General features: G+C 35.7%; 1 protein-coding gene, 1 long non-coding RNA gene and 1 other non-coding gene across 4 annotated transcripts in view; 1 reads left to right on the top strand and 2 right to left on the bottom strand.

Annotated features, from left to right (window-relative positions):
- The window catches only part of LOC148108868 (uncharacterized), a 44192-nt gene extending 38836 nt beyond the window's left edge, over positions 1 to 5356 (top strand). Inside the window, exon 3 of the long non-coding RNA XR_015726877.1 lies at positions 5084 to 5356. This is a non-coding gene — a long non-coding RNA (uncharacterized LOC148108868). The remainder of the gene's footprint in view (positions 1 to 5083) is intronic.
- NUP155 (nucleoporin 155) overlaps positions 1 to 18627 on the bottom strand; it is a 66298-nt gene that overhangs the window by 21062 nt on the left and 26609 nt on the right. Inside the window, exons 16-25 of one of the 2 annotated variants that reach the window (XM_045787289.2) lie at positions 18060 to 18148; positions 17514 to 17576; positions 16846 to 16993; positions 15667 to 15733; positions 14338 to 14453; positions 9301 to 9398; positions 6142 to 6272; positions 2309 to 2500; positions 1504 to 1642; positions 684 to 819 (exon numbers count right to left, since the gene is read on the bottom strand). In XM_045787289.2, the coding sequence (XP_045643245.1) occupies positions 684 to 819; positions 1504 to 1642; positions 2309 to 2500; positions 6142 to 6272; positions 9301 to 9398; positions 14338 to 14453; positions 15667 to 15733; positions 16846 to 16993; positions 17514 to 17576; positions 18060 to 18148 (1179 nt within the window). The remainder of the gene's footprint in view (positions 1 to 683; positions 820 to 1503; positions 1643 to 2308; positions 2501 to 6141; positions 6273 to 9300; positions 9399 to 14337; positions 14454 to 15666; positions 15734 to 16845; positions 16994 to 17513; positions 17577 to 18059; positions 18149 to 18627) is intronic. The other variant, XM_087867930.1, reaches the window with a different exon arrangement.
- LOC123785584 (small nucleolar RNA SNORA30/SNORA37 family) lies at positions 13234 to 13361 on the bottom strand. The gene has a single exon (XR_006777679.1). It is a non-coding gene; the product is annotated as a small nucleolar RNA SNORA30/SNORA37 family (small nucleolar RNA).

Here is an 18627-nt window from a genome sequence, read left to right as displayed (position 1 = left end):
AAAAACAATGGAAAAGGAGCAACTGCATTATTTAATTAAATAGCAACTGACTTATCTAACTTAAATACACAGAGTAATTTGAAGACTATTTTGGGGAATAGATATATGTACACACACATATATTTGGTATAAAAATAATATAAATTGTATACTTTTTCTAGGTTTGAGAAACATGTGGTTAACCATAAAAGGGTGAAGTCATAAAAATTAATGTATTACTAAGAACCAGGTTTTTGATAGGTTATATATTTCCTTTATGGACACACATTTTTCTTCTTCTTTAACAGTCACTACTAATTTGTGAACATTTAAAAATCATTCCATAAAATAAAAATACTAATCTTCACCCAGAACGAGAAATTAGATGGGGAAGAGATGGTTCCAAATAAGTTATCTCATTTAAAAATGACATTAGTAAAGTGTCATAAAAACCACAGAGGCAAGTTCAAAAGCACTGATAAGTCCTTAAGAATTTCCACCAAACTAAAACTTGAACCCTAAGCTAAGAATTATAATCCTAATTTAGGCCTGTGATAAAATCAGACATTTTTAAGTGAAAGCATAATTCAATTTTATAAGTGTTTTACTTAAAATATCATTTTCCTAATACAGTCAATCAAACTTTACACAAAGGAAAGTCTGTATCCAGAAAGTTGGTAAGCTGCTAAGGTAATAAAACTTGCCTTTCTTGGAAAGCCTGCAGTCCCACAATGTCTTCTTCTGGTTCTCCATGTTTATAAAAATGAAGTCCAAGACCCTGAGGATCTTTTTTTTCTGCAGCAGTAAGAGAGAGCTCCACTACACCCTCATAAAAACGGACTAATGGGAAAGAAAAAGGACAAAGAGATAAGGCTTATTAAGCTGGATGCGTTTTTCCTTAGCTGGTTTATAAAAATCAAGGTTTTTATGTCTCTACTGTATGCTAGTCACCTTGATGACACTATCATAAAATATGTCTGGTGAATATACCAAAGAACAAGGTACCAACATGCCTAAAAGGCTGCTATTAAGTATATTTCCTTCATTGGAAAAAAATTTTCAAAGTTGGAATAACCAAAGGAAAGGTTTCAGTTTCTTGATGAAAAAAAAAAAAAAACACCTTAGAATTCAAAACAATATCTGTGCTAGGAGTTATTACTTTTACATTACGCTAGATTTGATTTAAAGTAATTTAAAAACAAGCAGACAGGTACTGTTTTAAAAAATTAGTCAAAAGAATGTAAAGCATCCAAAAAATAAATGTAACCCAGGAAGCTATCTAATAGATAGTTTAACTGGACAAGGACCAAAACTCCGTGTTAAGAAGTTACGTATTTCAAGATATAAAAAGAGCATCATAGTTTTTGCATAGGCTAGTGCACTCATCAGATACTAGAACACAAGGCATGAATTTCCTCCGTCATATCACTTGGGAAAGTGAAGTGGAAGAGGGAATTGCTTATTTTATTCAGTCATTTGTCCCCTGAGTTAAGAAAAAGATATGAAGAACATTTTGTTTCTCACCTTGTCTATACTGAGCACAAACATTGGAAAGGTCCACTTGACTGCTGATTTTCTGATATTCCTTTAAGGATTCTCTTAACATTCTTTCCTTTTCAATCTTATTTTGAACTTGTCGAGAACGCTGAAGGAGTTCATTTGCCTAGAATTAGAGATAACAAGAACTTAAAAAGATGCAAAATCCAGCACACAGATGACGTTATCAACATAAGTTTTGGTCTATGTCTCAATTTACATCTGGTTTATTATCATAAAAAATAAAAACAACTCTACAAACTTACTTCTTCTTAATTTTAGGCAGAAAAAATTTTGACCAAAAAATCCTAGCTATTTTTAATTCCTCTCACAAATATTTTAAGCAAGATAGCTTTTGACTGGTAAATCTCTTGCCTAGTCAATACATTATTGGTCAGCAGGCAATCCATGTGATACTGATTTTTTAAATTATTTTCACCTGTAAGAAAGGATCAATAAAAATTGCCCAATTAACTCTAACTTATTATAGACTTGAAGTTTTCATAACTTTTAATTTCTAAGGAGAAACATATTTAACCATTTAAAAAAACATGGTCTAGAAATACTAACAAGATTCTTTATGAAAAACTTAAATAAACAAGGATTTTTAAGAAATGATGTATTCCAACTCTTTTCATCATACAGAGGAGGACTCTGGAGGCCAAGGGAGGTTAGGAGACCTACCCAAGAGATGTCATTAAGTAAAAGATGGTTTCTGATTCCAGTTCTATTGTGCTTTTCATACCATGAAACCCCTTTAAGAAACACTGAAATACCTAATAAAGCATCATACCTTAGAACAAATTGCATCATCAGTGCTATACAGAAGTGGGCAGATATCCTGTAAGTGTAAACTAATGCCATCAACAGCAGCATTATCTCTGATGTAGCAGTTGATAAGAGACGCAATTAACGCCCCTGTCAGTTCCTTGTCCCTGATTACCAGATCTTTAAACGTGGTGATTTTCAGCTGCTCTTGAAATTCCTAGGAGTGTAAGAGAAAGTCCTTTTTTCTATCAAAAATATATGAACATCCTATTTCTAGCCAGAACAAAATTTCTTTAATAATTTAAAATAACCAAAAAATTAATACACTCTATAATTCAAAAGAGAAAATATGCTAAACTATACCAGACTAACACATTTTTGCAAACTTTCATAGAATCATACAGAACTGTTAACCCACAGTGTGACCAGTACAGATCTCTCAATTTACAAATGAGAAAAGTAAAATGTAGGCAGAACCAAAATTAGAGCCAGGTCTCCTGATTTTAGTCATAATCAGAAAGAACAATCACTTAGCTACATTAAAAAATGTTGGGCTTACAGGGTGCCTGGGTGGCTCAGTTGGTTAGGCATTTGACTCTTGATTTCAGCTCAGGTCATGATCTCAGGGTGCTGAGACTGAGCCTTGACTCGAGCTCTGCACTGAGCATCGAGCCTGCTTAAGATTCTCTCTCCCTTTCCCTTTGTCCCTCCCTGCCCCCATGCTTTCTTGCTCTCTCTCAAAAAAATAAAAAATAAAAATAAAAATCTTGGGCTTCCATTTATTTTTCCTAAATGTTAGGATTCTATTTAAAGCCTTCTAACAGGGGCACCTGGGTGTCTCAGTCATTAAGCCTTTGGCCCAGGGCATAATCCCAGGGTCCTGGGATCGAATCCGGCTCCCTGCTCTGCTGGGAGCCTGCTTCTTCCTCTCCCACTCCCCCTGCTTGTGTTCCCTCTCTCGCTGGCTGTCTCTCTGCCAAATAAATAATAAAATAAAATCTTAAAAAAAAAATAAATAAAGCCTTCTAACATGCACCTGGGTAGCTCAGTCAGTTAAACGTCCTACTCTTGATCTCAGCTTAGGTCTTAATCTCAAGGTCGTGAGTTCAAACCCCACTTTGGACTCCATGCTGGGTGTGGAGCCTACTTTAAAAAAAAAAAAGCCTCCTAACATGGGAGTTTGATCTCATTTTGAACAAATGGAGTCCTAGGGGCGCCTGGGTGGCTCAGTCAGTTAAGTGTGTGCCTTCCGCTCAGGTCACGATCCCAGGGTCCTGGGATTAAGCTCCAAATCAAGCTCCCTGCTCAAAAGGGAGCCTGCTTCTCCTGCTCCCTCTGCTGTCTGCCCCAGTTGCGCTCTCTCGCTGTCAAATAAAATCTTTAAAAAATATAAAAAAATAAATGTGGCATTCTAAAGTACTGAGATGATTTATGCTTTATTAAAATACTCTGTTTAGGGATTTGACTATTTATTCTAAATTTCACCATAAATCCAATCCATATTCCAATTTTTTAACTAATATGTAATTTGGATTCCTTGAGCAAAAACCCATGATGCAAGGAAGGAAGCTTCAAAGATGAATCACAAAAAAGATGCCTAGCCTAAAAATTTACTTACATTATGTTTACCATCCAATAGGACTAAAAATCATTAATCTACCTGGCATGGAAAAGAAAAGCTTTTATAGTTAAACATATCCCCTGAGTTTTTAAAAGGCAAAAAAAAGTATGTGCTTAAAATAAACAAAGCCACCAACAAAACAACACACTGGACACTACTGAAAAGAACAAGGGGGACTGCCTTTTAACTTTGAAAATTGGTACTTAAAAGTCAAGCATTAAACATTTCAGGGTAACCAAAGGCCCTAGAGGATAAGGGAAAATTTCCCCCCCCACAGAATTGCAGTGATTAAATATGGAAGAAATCACAGATAGAGAAAAATGACCACTTCATAATCTTAAGTGAAATAGCTAATTCAGGTAATGATTCATCAATGGATGATGAAAGCTTGATGAAACTCTTGATGGGGAATTTCACAATGGCAGGACCTGAATTCAGTAATCAAGCTTAGTACCACTAAAAGTGGGACAACAATATCACTAAAAGCAGGACAATTAAAACTTGTGTCTTCTAATACAGTTTGACCCACAAACCACTGCATATGAAGTATTCTATTCATCCTCGAATAAATTGACCTGAATTTAATCAAGACTTTGCAGACTAACTTCCATCATATAGAAAATGCTGGAATAGAGGGATAAGTTCACTCCAAGGAGGTAAAGGCAACCTTAAGGTACAAGACTGATGACCTGATTCTTTCCTGGCAATAGCAAGGAACAAAAGAAAGGAAAATGGCTCAGACTGACACAGATTTATTAATAATCAAATTCAACAAGTGAACCAAATGTTTAAATTCTGATCTGAACAAACCAATCCGTAAAAAGATATTTTTAAGACACAGAAATTTCTTTTTTCTTTTTTTAAAGATTTTATTTACTTATTTGACAGAGAGGCAGCGAGAGAGGGAATGCAAGCAGGGAGAGTGGGAGAGGGAGAAGCAGGCTTCCCGCTGAGCAGGGAGCCCGATGCAGGGCTCGATCCCAGAACACTGGGATGATGACCTGAGCTGAAGGCAGACGCTTAACGACTGAGCCACCCAGGCGCCCCAAGACACAGAAATTTCAAACACTACCAAAAAATTATTAATATTGCCAAGTATGCTGATGACTTATTCAAAGAAATGTCTACCTTTTAAAAGTTTATTTAAAAATTTTTATTTTCTAATTAATTTTAAGGCAGATTGCCACACAGTGCCTCATTTGGATGTCTGGAGCCCTGGAAGCTTGACATTCTACAAATGGACCTTGAGAGCGCATTTGGAGGTTCCAGCAGGGACGCACAGCTACTCTTATACTCTTGACCGAAGAATGGTCCTCCTCTATCAGGGAAGGTCATCCTCTTTGAGCACAAAGCTTTGGAAGGGATGCACATGGAATGGTAAGGGAGAAAGGGGACACCTGCTTAGCCAGTCAGATCAGCCGAGTCAACCCTGGTGATCAATGGGTGCGACAGATTCACATCACAACTCTCTTTAGAAATACACAGTAAAGTATACAGGAATGAAATGATATGACATCTAGGATCATCTTTAATTTGGTAAAGAAAAAGAGAATAGATTAATGAAAATTGATAAAATCTTGAAAATGCTGAATACAAGTGTATATGCGGATTATAATGTAGTATTTACACTATTTTTGTGTATGTTTAGAAATGTTCACAATAATAGGTAGGAATACATTCCCCCCCAGTGGCCTAACATTTAAATGAATGCAAATTTCCATTATACTTAAAAAGGATTCAAATGAGGACAGCAAGAGAAATATGACCCATTTTTTCTCACAATGGTAAACATCTTTCTTTAAAACTAAGAATGTTTAATTTAAGTCATTGGACTCTTTGAAATTACATGCAAAAATTTTGTGGATGTATCTGTATGCATTCTTTGAGGGTGTGAAGAAAGAGTATTGATCAAATTCCCAAAGGGATCTGAAACCCAAATAATGGTTACAATCTACTGTTTAAAAAAAATATTTTTGGTAAAGATTTCATTCATATATCAAGATAAAATTCTCACATACTGTAAAAACTTGTGGTTTCGACAAAGCAGATCCCTCAAGTTTTCATGCTTTAGTGCGATCTTCCATTAAGATTTCCATTAAGCAGATACTAACCTCATCATAATCTAAATGCCTCTCCCCAAAAGTCCCCTCCCAAACCCAAGTGTAAGATTAAAGCTCACTCAAAAGAAAACTAATCACAGCATTAACAGTATGATCTTAAGGGAAAAGAAATCCTACCTTCTGAAGTTCTCCTACAATGACAGTGAATTGATGTTCACAAAGAAGCTTCCATAAAGCCAGAGCCTGGTATGATTTTCGAACCAGCTGCTGGATTGCCTGAAGTGAAACCTTTTCACTCAGTTGAGCCTCTAATTACAAAACACAACTAATGAAGTTTTATACAATGACACAGGTTGTTTTAAATAAAACAACACTTCACTTTCAATAAGAACAACTATAGTTAAGGCTGAAATCTTCACTGGTCTCCTCCCTCCCCTCATCATAGCCAACAATGATCACGACTCGTTGAATTCATGCTTTTATCCTGTCATTATGCGTATATGTGTCTGTGTGTGTACACATAAACAACAAAAACACTGCTGTTTTTAAATAATTTACACCACTGCTTTTTCCACCCAGCTGTATTTTCATACGTTATCTATATTTAGTAAGTATAAACCTAGTAAACTTAAATTACTGGATGTTCCATCATGTAAGTATACCACAATTAGGTCAATTTTGCACCTTAATGACATTTATATTGTCTCCCATGCTTTGCTACTAGAACAGTAATGCAATAAACATCCTTAAGAAAGGACTCCTGGAAAGCGCCGTCAGATTTCTCTAGGACTATGTTCCTCAAACCCTGGATTAAGAAATCAGATTCAATCAGTCAGTCATGACAGCTTTTTTTCCCCCCTTAAAAAGGAAATAGAATTGGGATGCCTGGCTGGCTCAGTCAGTAGACCATGCAACTCTTGATCTCAGGGTTTTAAGTTCAAGCCCCATACTGGGCATGGAGGCTACTTAAAAAAAAAAAAGGAAATAAAATAAAAAAGGAAAATATTAGAGTATAAAAGAGGTAGTTATTTCCTACAGTTTTGTTTCAGTTGTGTACGTATGCTTTCAAACATCTGGGTCATAACGTAAAATATATTTCTTACTATAAGGAAAAAAGTCTGATAAAGACTGCTATACGATGTATCCTTAGAAGTGAAACTGCCAGCTTTTAATGTATATGCATTTTCAGCTTTTACAGGATATGATCAAATTGCTCTCCAAAGCAGTCATTTCAGTGTACGTGTGCCGGCAATATGAACTCTCCCTTCTGTCTTAATCCTTACCAATGCTTGGTACTGTCAGGCTTAAGACCTTACTGAAGTACCATTAACAGTAATGAAAAAATGTTTACAAAATAGTAAACATAAAACTATATTTTGCAGGAAGGGACAAGAGTAAATGGCTGGGTCTTATTTAGCAAAGATCTATCAGCCAGAAATGGCTCAAATAGAACACAAAAATTCTTTACAAAAACTGAATGGCAGGCAAAATTTAAGCAATGATTTATTATTCCATATTATTTCTGTAAACATTGATGATTATAGGTTTTCCATTACCTTGCTCTTTCCATGATTGTTACCATTTACAATAGACAAAAAAAAACAAAAAACAAAAACCAAAAAAACCCCAAAATTTTATTCACACTTTTAACTCTATAAAAAGGTATGTCCCTATCATTAGGAAAATGCAAACCAAAAACCACAATGAGATACCACTTTGCATCCACTAGGATGGGTACTATAAAAAGAGAAAAATAAGTGGTGAAGATGTGAAGAAATTGAAATATTTTGTGCACTACTAGCAGAAATGTAAAAGGGTGCATAGAAAATAGTACGGCAGTTCCTCAAAGATTAAAAACAGAATACCATACCATCCAGCAATTCCATTTCTGGGTATATAACAAAAGAACTGAAAACAGGGACTCAAATTTATATCTGCACACTATGTTCACAGCAGAATTACTCACAATACCTCAAAGGTGGAAGCAACCCAAGTGTTCAAAAACCCAACTGTTTTTTCTGCATGAAAAAACACCCCCAAACCAGCATTCATTTGTTTTGTAGCAAGCCACACCCTGCCAAACTCCTTCCCCAGAAACCACACACATCATTTCGGCATCAAGCCGCCACAACTTTGAAATGTGTCTATGGACACCTGTGCTTTAGCTCTAAATGTGTCCTAAGGTGGGGCTCCTGGCTGACTCGGTTGGAGGAACATGTGACTCTTGATCTCAGGGTCATGAGTTCAAGCCCCACAATGAGCATAGAGATTACTAAAAAATGTAAATAAACTTAAAAAAAAAAAGTGTCCTAAGGAACTGAAAAGCCTAAGAAAGGTTATTTTTTGGGGTCTGGGAATGCTCAAAAAATTTTCCATATAAATTAATGGTAATTACTTCCTCACTTTATGCCATTTCGGCTTACGAAAGGTTTCACAGGAACACTACTTTCAGATAGCAGGGGAAACCTGGGTAGACAAAGAATGCATATTGTCTTAAAAAGGAAATTCAGACATATGCTACAACACAGATAAACTCTGAAGACATACACTAATTGAAATAAGCCAGTTGCAAAGCTGGTCACTGTATAATTCCACTATATAATTCCACTGACATGAAGTACATAAGGTAGTCAAATTCAGAGACAAAAAACAAACAGAAAACGACTGACAGTTGTTAGGGACTGGGGTGGTGCCAGAAATGGGGAGTTGTTTCATGGGTACAGAGTTTTGTAGGAAGATGAAAAAAGTTCTGGAGATGGATAGTGGTGATGTTGGCACAACAATGTGAATGTGGTTAAAAATGGTAAATTTTATACTATGTCTATTTTACAATTCAAAAACTTACGTTAAAAAAAAGGTATCATATTTTCTTGTAAAGGAAAGGAAAAAACTTTATGGGCTGATAGTTATGGAAATACATGAGATCCATACTGCCCACTTTTCTCAACCACACTGGTGTTATTTTAATTAAAAATATTTGTGTTATCAGGGGCACCTGGGTGGCGCAGTCGTTAAGCGTCTGCCTTTGGCTCAGGGTGTGATCCCAGCGTTCTAGGATCGAGCCCCACATCAGGCTCCTCTGCTAGGAGCCTGCTTCTTCCTCTCCCACTCCCCCTGCTTGTGTTCCCTCTCTCGCTGGCTGTCTCTGTCAAATAAATAAATAAAATCTTTAAAAAAAAATAAAATAAATAAAAATAAAAATATTTGTGTTATCAAAAAAAAGATCTTATTGAGAGATGTCCACCGTTTTCTATTCAATCCACTGTTTTCTACCTGATGAATAAAATTCCTTATTGGGGTCAGGTAACAGTCAAGTGAGCAGAAGGAATAACTCACCATGAAACTTCCTCTGCAGTTCCTGTTGCATCTGCTGGGTATTTCCATTTTCAGGACGCATGAATCCTATCAGCCTCTGCTGCACTTTGGCAGTTGTACTGAAACAAATTCCAGAATGTGTATTTGTGTTTTCAACAGCTTTACTGAGATATAATTTATACACCATACAATTCAACCACTTAAAGTACACAATTTAGTTTTTCAAAATATATTCATAGGGTTGTGCAACTATCACCACAATCTAATTTTAGAATGTTTTCACCCACTCTCTATTAGCAGTCAATCCCCATCTCTCCCACACCTACCCTAAGTAACTGCTAGTCTTTCTGTCTCTTTAAGTTTGCCTATTCTGAATATTTCATATAAATGAGCTGGGATTCATTGTTAATACTCTTTTCCTCTGCAGAATAGTGAAATAATCACTGGCGAATCAATGATGATTTAAAACTGAAGCATTTTAATCGCTTGGATGCTTAAAGTTTCAATTACTTGGTTATCCTGATGTCCATTTTATTCAGAAAGGCTGGATAAATGGTTGCTTCTTTTTATCTGCCAAATTTAAAAGTAATGAATTGTTTTCTAGCATCCTTCAAAGATGAGCAGTATTTTGGTTTCAAGTTACATAATAAAACCCACCTTTTTCCATGTGCAGTTTTATGAGTTTTGACAGATGCGTAGTGTCCTGTAACTACCACCACAACCAAGATACAGAACAGTCCCACCATGCCCCAAAATTCTCTTGTGCTATCCGAATTATTTTCTCACCCATAAGCCTGGCCACCACTGATCTCTTCTTTATCCCTATACATTGTTGTTGTTGTTGTTGTTTTTTAAGATTTTATTTATTTATTTGACAGAGAGAGAGTAAGACAGCACAAGCAGGGGGGTGGCAGAGGGAAAGGAAGAAGCAGGCTCACCATTGAGCAGGGAGCCCAACTTAGGGCTCAATCCCAGGACCCCGAGATCACGACCTGAACCTGAGGCAGACGCTTAACCAACTGAGCCACCCAGTTACCCCTACTCCTATAAGTTCTGCCTTTTCTAGTAGGTCATATAAATCAATTCTGGCTTCTTTTCTATAGCAAAATGCATTTGAGATTCATCCATGTTGTTGCATATATCAGCCCTCTGGAGAATGTCAGTCTTGCTGTTTGTTTCAGCAGGTAATCTATCTAGTGAAATCTGGTATTCACATCATAAGTGCTAATTGTCATGAAAAAGGGAAAATAAAAGAGCTCTTAGAATTAAAATTACAATGGCCAGAAAAAAAATGTATCAATGAAAGCGAACAGATGCTATTTTTTTAAAGATTTATTTATTTATTTGAGAGGGAGAGAGAGAAGCAAGAGCACAAAAGCAGGGAAAGGGAGAAGCAGACTCCCCGCTGAGCAGAGGGCCTGATGCAGGACTCAACCCCAGGACTGAATAGATTTGGGGCACCTGGGTGGCACAGTTGGTTAAGTGCCAGACTCCTGGTTTCGGCTCAGGCCATGATCTCAGGGTTGTGAGACTGAGCCTAGCATCAGGCTCTGTGCTCACTGCAGAATCTGCTTAAGACTCTCTCCCCCCTCCTTCTGCCTCCCCCAAAGTAAATAAATAAATCCTAATACACACACACACACACACACACACACACACACACACACACACATATATATATATTTAATGATTGAAAACATCAACTCTAGGAATTCCATAATCTATAGACCCATAACAACAAAAGAAAGGAAAAAAGGAAATTATGGAAGAAAAGAGAAGAAACTGAAGCTAGATCCAGGAGAGTTAACAGGATTTTCCCGAGAAGGGAAATGATCAGATAGTACAAAAAATAAAAAAATAACAGAAGAAAATTCACCAAGGCTTAAGTCTAGTTCTAAGTACTTGTTGAGATAGTTCTCAACACTCACTGAAGAAAGACATCTGAAGACACGTCGAAATTCCTAAATTTTCAGTAATAAAGACAAAGAGCATAAAAAACTTCAAAGTAAAAAATAAATAAATTAAAATAAATAAATGAAAAACTTCAAAGTAAACACAAGCCATTTACAGAGAAAAGAGAATCAGAAAGGCAATGTATTTTTCCTCTGCAATATTAAAGTTTACGAAGAAAATGGAACAAACTATAAATGAAGATCTGAGAGAAAATAACTATGACCTTACAATCCCATACCCATTAGGCAATAAAAAGGGGTGAAGTATTGATTTATGCTATAACATGGACCTCAAATATGAACCTCAAAATAAGGTTAAGCAAAAAAAGCTAGATTCTAAAGACCACAAATTTTATGATTACATTTGTATGAACTGTCAAGAATAGGCAAATCTATAGAGATAGATTAATACGTGTTTGGGGCTAAGGGGTGGAAATGGTTGCAAACAGACAAAAGAAATGTCTTTGGGTTGAAGAAAATGTTCCAAAAATGGACTGTGATGATGGTTGAATAATTCTATATATTTACTAAAATTTGCAGAACGAAACACTTAAAATTTAAGTGAATCTTGTGGCATATAAATTACATTTTAAGAAGCTATTAACAAATAGTGAGATTAATGTTGCAGGCATGAAGAGTTGGTTGAAATGAGAAAATCTGTTAATAAAGGGAAAAAATACCATCTCTACAAAATGCAGACATTTGACAAACTCTAATGCTCACTGTATATGAAAATTCAATAAAACAGAAACGGATGAATATTTTCTTAGCATGATAAACTGTATCTATGTAGGCCTGATCTTTAATGGGGAGAGACTACAAGCTTTCCCACTAAAGTCAGGAATAAGACCCAGATTCCCACTGTATCTCCACTACTATTTAACACTATGTTGGAGATACTAGCCTATACAGGTAGGAGAAAGCAACTAGAGCTAGAAAGAAAAGGTAAAATTATCTCTACTTGCAGATGACAGGACTACATATTTGAAAAATTCAAAACACTCAATGAAAAAACTACTAACTAAAGAGAAATTAGTGAAGTAGTAGGGTATAAAATCAACAGACAATTGCAGTTATAACCGTAAAATTCAATAAACTGCTAAGAAACTATTAACAGAAGAATATTAAAAAAAAAAAAAAAGAAAAAAATACCTTACAACTAAAATTCCATATAATTTCAAAGAAGGATACTGGTGGAGGGCAGGGGAAAAAGGAGCAATAGCAGCTTCTGTCCAATTACTAATGCTGGCAGAGATGTGTATTTTTCAGAATTTAAAACTAACTACTAGAGAAAGAAAATCACGTATAAAACTTCTAAATCTGTGTTCGGGGTAGGGAAAGGTCTGATCAATCCAGTAAAATAAGGGGATGGGGAAGGAAAAAAACAAAACAAAACACACAACAAAAGCACAAATTCAGGATGGTGAGAATAAGATCAAACATTAAACTAATCCCAAAAATGGGAAGAGGTTAAACTGTCTTATTAAAAGATAAAGACTCTTAAACTGGGTTAACAAAAGAAGGGAGAAATCAGTTTATACATTAAGATATACTTTAGAGTGTTCTAAAGGCTCAAAATAAAGAAAATTGGTATAACTTTCTCAGGAGACAACTAAATACTACATATCAACATTTTAATTCTACTTCTCAAGAAATTCATCTGAAGATTACTGAAGAAGTACACAAACATGTATAAACTTGTTTATAACATGAAAAAACAAACACTGCAATTATTAGTAGTTATACCATTATATGTTTGCATATAAATAATGGAAAAACATGCAGCCAATATAAAAATTTATTCCACTGATTTGGAATGTTCTAGAAGATATAGTGAGTATATACAATGTTTCATGAAAGTGCACCTATTTAGATTCCATTTGCAGTTCATTTTTTAAAATTTTTTCTGAATTTTATTAATTTTTTTTTTAAATGGAGAAGACCTAAGGTTAGAGCAGCAGGAGAAAGATACAACGTTGAATACGATGTCACAGAACAGTCTCTCTGTCCCACTGAGTGACAGCTGCCACTGGCACAGTCCCAGGGCAAGGATGCAATCAATGGTTTTCTTTCAGCACCAGCTACCAAATCCTGGCCCCACTGTCAGGGGAGGACCTGTGAAAGTGCTATATTTGCAGTTTTAAATAAACACATATTTATATATACATATTAAGTTTATACTGTTATACTTAACAAGTTTTCTGGGCAGTAAAGTGAAATCTTTACAAAAAGCCCATATTATTTCTGGAATAAAAACAAAATTATCCTAAACATATGTCCACACAAAAACTTTTATAGGTATGTTCACATCAGCATTTTTCATAGCAACCAAAAAGCTAACATAAACCAAATGAGCATCACCTGATGAACTGAAAAATGAAACAAAGTGCTGATAATATTAAGACACGAGAACCTTGGATATATGCTAAAAGAAAGAAGCCAACAACAAAAGGCCACATTTCCATTTACATAAAACATCCAGAATATGGCAGATCCATAGAGACAGATAGAGTAGTGGTTGCTAGGGACTGGAAAGGAAATGGTGAGTGCTATGGACCGTTTGTGTCCCACCGTATTCCAATGTTGAAGTCCCAGTTCCGAGAGTGATGGTATTAGGAGGTGGAGCCTTTGGGAGGTAATTAGGTTTAGATGGGGTGATGAGAGTGAAGTTCCGACAATGAGATAACGGACTTACAACAAGACACCAGAGAGCTTGTCACCTAGTTTTCTCTCTGCCACGTTAGAACACAGAAAGCAGCTGCCTATAAACAAGGAAGAGGGTCCTCACTAGAACCCAACCACGCTGGCACCCTGATCTCAGACTTCCAGCCTCCAGAACTGTGAGAAATAAATGTTTGTTGTTTAAGCCATTCTGTGGTATTATTGTTCCTGTGGCCTGAACAGGGAGTGATGGCTAATGGGTAAAGGTTTTCTTTTTGGCATGATGAAAATGTTCTGGAATTAGATAGTGGTGATAATTGCATAACCTCATAAATATACTTAAAGCCACTGAACTAAATATTAAAAAGGATGAATTTTATAACATAAGTTATATCTTAGAGGAAAAAAGGGAAGAAACTGGCAAATAAATCTTGTTTATTCTTACTTTGGATTTCCTAATGGTCCTCCTGCAAATTGGGAGTTTCTGTCTAGAAATTCTTGCAAACCTTTCAGTTCTTGTAGCACTGACTCCAACAGCTGGGAGGGAACACTACTTTCAATCTGTAAGAAAAAAAGTATTTTCAAAAGCTTTAAAACAAAAAAAGTGTATATGTAAAAAACATTTTATAACTGAATGTCAAGTTTCAATTTTTAAATATCCTATCTTTATAAACAGTAATTATTTATACTTGGTCACCAGAATAAAGGGCTAGATACCCATATCCCTCTTGTCTTGCTCTGGTTTGTTTTAGGTATAATTTAGAAACAGTAAAATAAACACATCTTAAGTGAACATCTTGATAGCTTTTTCTATTTTAATACAGTCACCACCCAGACCACAATATAGAATATTTCCAACACCCAAGAAGTTCCCTAATGCTCCTTTCTAGTCACTAGTCATTCTATCTCCCAGGTAACCACTTTTCTTGTCACCACAGGTTAGTTTTGCCTATTCTTGAACTTCATATAAATGGAATCATATACCATGTTAAATAAATATATTCTTCTTCTTAGAAATGTGAACTTTAAAAGAGTATTAGAATTGAAAAAATATTTGGTATCTTTCAGATTTAAAAAGAAAAACGCTAAAAATAAATTGCATTCTTATTTCACGTAAAAAAAAATTCTGCTACCTGAATTTATAATACAAAGTTTTACAGGATCTATTCTTTTTTTAAAAAATATTTTATTTATTTATTTGAGAGAAAGAGAGAGAGAGAGAGCGAGCCGAGCAGGGGGATAGGGAGAAGCAAGCTCCCTGCTGATCAGGGAGCCTGAAGTGGGGCTCGATCCCAGGGTCCTGGGATCATGACCTGAGCCAAAGGCAGACCTTAACTGCTTGAACCACCCAGGCAACCCTACAGGATCTATTCTTAAAGCACTCTAGAAAGCATACTAATGCATGGAAATTACTGGGTTCGTGGAATTCGGGAGCATATACAACAAAATATTAAATAGTAGCTTTGAGTAATATTAAGTATTATTCTGTTTGACCCTCAGAACAACCTTAAGAGGGAGATGTCTTAATATTCTCATCTTACACTGAGGTATCAGACTGAAATATTAAGAAAATGACTCATCATTTATATAAGTGACAGAGGTGGGACTTCACCCAGGGCAAGGAGACTTTATTGGACACGTACGCAAACATGTACATAAAAGAATAATCATTGCATCTTGTTTGTAACACCAAGAAATGTGAAATAATCTATTTATACAATTAATACCGTAAACTGGTTACATATAACAATGGAATACATTATACAACACTTACTGCAGTGATTTCTCTGTTGCCACTCTTGAATACTCTCTCCACAACTAAACTAGCATCCCAGATATTTCTGAAATAAAGAAAGTTTTAATAATTATGTTGTATAAAAAAATTACAATATGTAGTAAATTCCTTTCTGTGTATCAAAGTACAGAAATGATTTAACACTTTACAAAGTTATCCGAAAGAATGGAAAACAAGGAAATTTCTAAACCTGATATACCTAAGTTATTTCACATAATGAAATACTGCTGAAGAAAAATCAAAATGTTGGGCAATGAACTGTAAATAAGAAAGCTTATGACGCAAAAACAAATTTATAAAGGAGTGTTGCACTGTTCCACATTTTAAGCAAATGATTCAAATCAAATCATCCATCTCAAATCGAAGACAAATATATAGCAGACAGGATAATTAACTAGATGATATGGTAAACTAACTGCAAAAATGGCTGTAATTCTTTGTCCCTCCTTATACTTATCCCTTACAATATGACTTTGACGTGTCTCTCATAATGAGGAGTATATTTCCCATTTTTGAATGGATCTTATTTTTGAATCTGGGTTGGCCTGGAGCTGTTTCCCTGGCCCAGTGAATGAGGTTAAAATGATGGTAAGCCAACTCTAAACCTAGGCATCAAGAAAGTTTGCAAATTTCTACCCTGTCTCATGGGACCTTGCCATCACCAAATGAATAATTCCTGGCTAACCTGCTGGAGGATGAGAGACCATGTGAAAAATTACCCAGTTGTCCCAGCAGAGAGACCATTCTAGATCAGCATACAAACATGACTGTAAAATGTGAGAATCCAGCCAAGATTGACAGAGCTCTCTTCAACCTCACAGCTGAATGCATATAAATGAGTGAGTCTAGCCAAGACCAGAACTGCCTAACTGACTTACAGATATACGTCACTGAGTAACAGGGTGGTTTGTAACACCATATGTTAATATGTGTGTGTATACATATATATAAAACACAGCAACAAATATATATGGTTAGATGGTAAAAAAAAAAAAAAAGCTAAACAATAGAAAACAATCTTATTCATGAACAAGTGAGGTAAAACTATAAGTAAAATTTAACAGGAATAAATGATGTCCCAAATTTAGAGTTAAAAATATTCAACTACACAAAATAGGACAAGGTGAGCAATAGTTGTTTATTTCATGCAAAACTTACCCCATGATTCGAGAAAAGTAAATGCAAATACCATTGTGTTTTCCCGAGTACACAATCTCTGGTGCAGCCATACAACTCAAACTTGCAGCCTGAGTTGCTGGGTTTCCTGAAACACACACTGGAGTTGACATGGCAGGAGGATGTACACCTTGTACACACATAAGAAAGACAAATCTTTAAATTTAACCTTAAACATTCAGCATCCTCAATAAACAAAACCTGTGTATCTAGGCCCAAAGGTAAGTATATTTATAAAAATACTGGAATAAATAGATACTGAATTTGGTTTTCCCTGATAAGAAGAGACTCAGATTGGATGGATGCTCCCAGGTAGGCTTTCAAGTGTCGGCATACAAGGTAAAGGGCAAGAAAGCTTGCAATCACTCCTCTTTGATGCTGGGAGTCATATAGAGCTAATTATACAGATTTTATGGCTGCTAATTAAATACTGGTACCCAAATAAGGAGCTTTCCAGGTATACTAATAAAGATGTTCCTATGCAAAGGCATTCATGGCCAAATGTCAATACTTCCTTGGGTGTAACTTCTATTAAATTACATTATTTTCAAGAGACTAGAGCAAGTTAATATTTCTCTAAGTAAGCATTAAGGGTAACGGTTAGCTCTTCAAAAAGAACAGTAGCAATATAAAACAAAGAAAAGAGGTACCTTGAGATGGTGTTCCCAAAAATGATGGATTCGGATATGGACTACTAGTAGGAATAGGAGAACCTAAAAAGGAAAGAATAAAAAGATTTACAAAATAACCTCCCAAATCTGATTAAATTAGAGAAGCTGTTTCTAAGCATGAGTGAGGAATGGCACCATCCATGAAATATTTAAGATTTAGGGACTCTACTCATTTCCCAAGAACTTTCTAACAATTCCCACTTTGGAAAACACTGAGCTGGGAGTTTACTTATCATTAAATCATTCACCTCCTTCCTTTTGGATAAATAACAAATGAGTTCTGTAAATATTGCTGGTTACATGTTATTTTGTTCTCTAACATACATAAGAACTCAATATTAATATATCATCGGCTTTAAGAGTCAGACATCTGTAGTGTTATTCACCCAATAAAACAGTAGCAGTAAATAAAATATAAAGAAAAGCTTTGTTCTTTAGAACAAAGTTCTTTAGAACTGCATATGCTATGCAGTTTCTAAAATTCAAACTATCAGAAACAGTCCTGTTTCAATATTTCATACTCACTAGAATAGACAGGAGACCCCAAGATGGGACCAACATTACTTGGAGCAGGGAGAGTGGTTGGAAATCTCATCTGTGCTTCACCGCCGTACCTGTTTTTATGACAACAGAGGCTGAGCTTAGTCAGTGACATTTTCCACCTTAAAAGCTGGAATTGTTCCAAGTCCTGCTCGCTCCCAAATAAATGCTTTAAACATTACAGACTTTAGCGTATTGTGTTAACAGTGCTTTTATCTATAAGCATAGATATAATACTTATTTAAAAAATGTTGACTCGAGGGGTGCGTAGGTGGCTCAGTCGGTTTGCGTCTGCCTTCAGCTCAGGTCATGATCCTGGGATCAAGCCCTTCATCAGGCTTCCCGCTCAGCGGAGAGTCGGCTTCATCCTCTCCCTCTGCCCCTCCCCCCTGTTCGTGCTCTCACTCTGTTCTCTCACTCTCAAATAAATAATCTTTTAAAAAAATAAATAAAAAAAAAAGTTGACTTGAATCTCTACCATAAAGAATTATAAGGGACTCTAGCAATTTCTAAGAAGCACAGAATTTACTTAAGAGTATATGGCACTGTAATT

The sequence above is a fragment of the Ursus americanus genome, chromosome 15, assembly GCF_024610735.1.
Source record: "Ursus americanus isolate L20-20 chromosome 15, mUrsAme1.1.p, whole genome shotgun sequence".
Classification (NCBI taxonomy): Eukaryota; Metazoa; Chordata; class Mammalia; order Carnivora; family Ursidae; genus Ursus; species Ursus americanus.
Note: the sequence above shows the minus strand (reverse complement) of the source record. Positions and strands in the feature narration are given on the sequence as shown.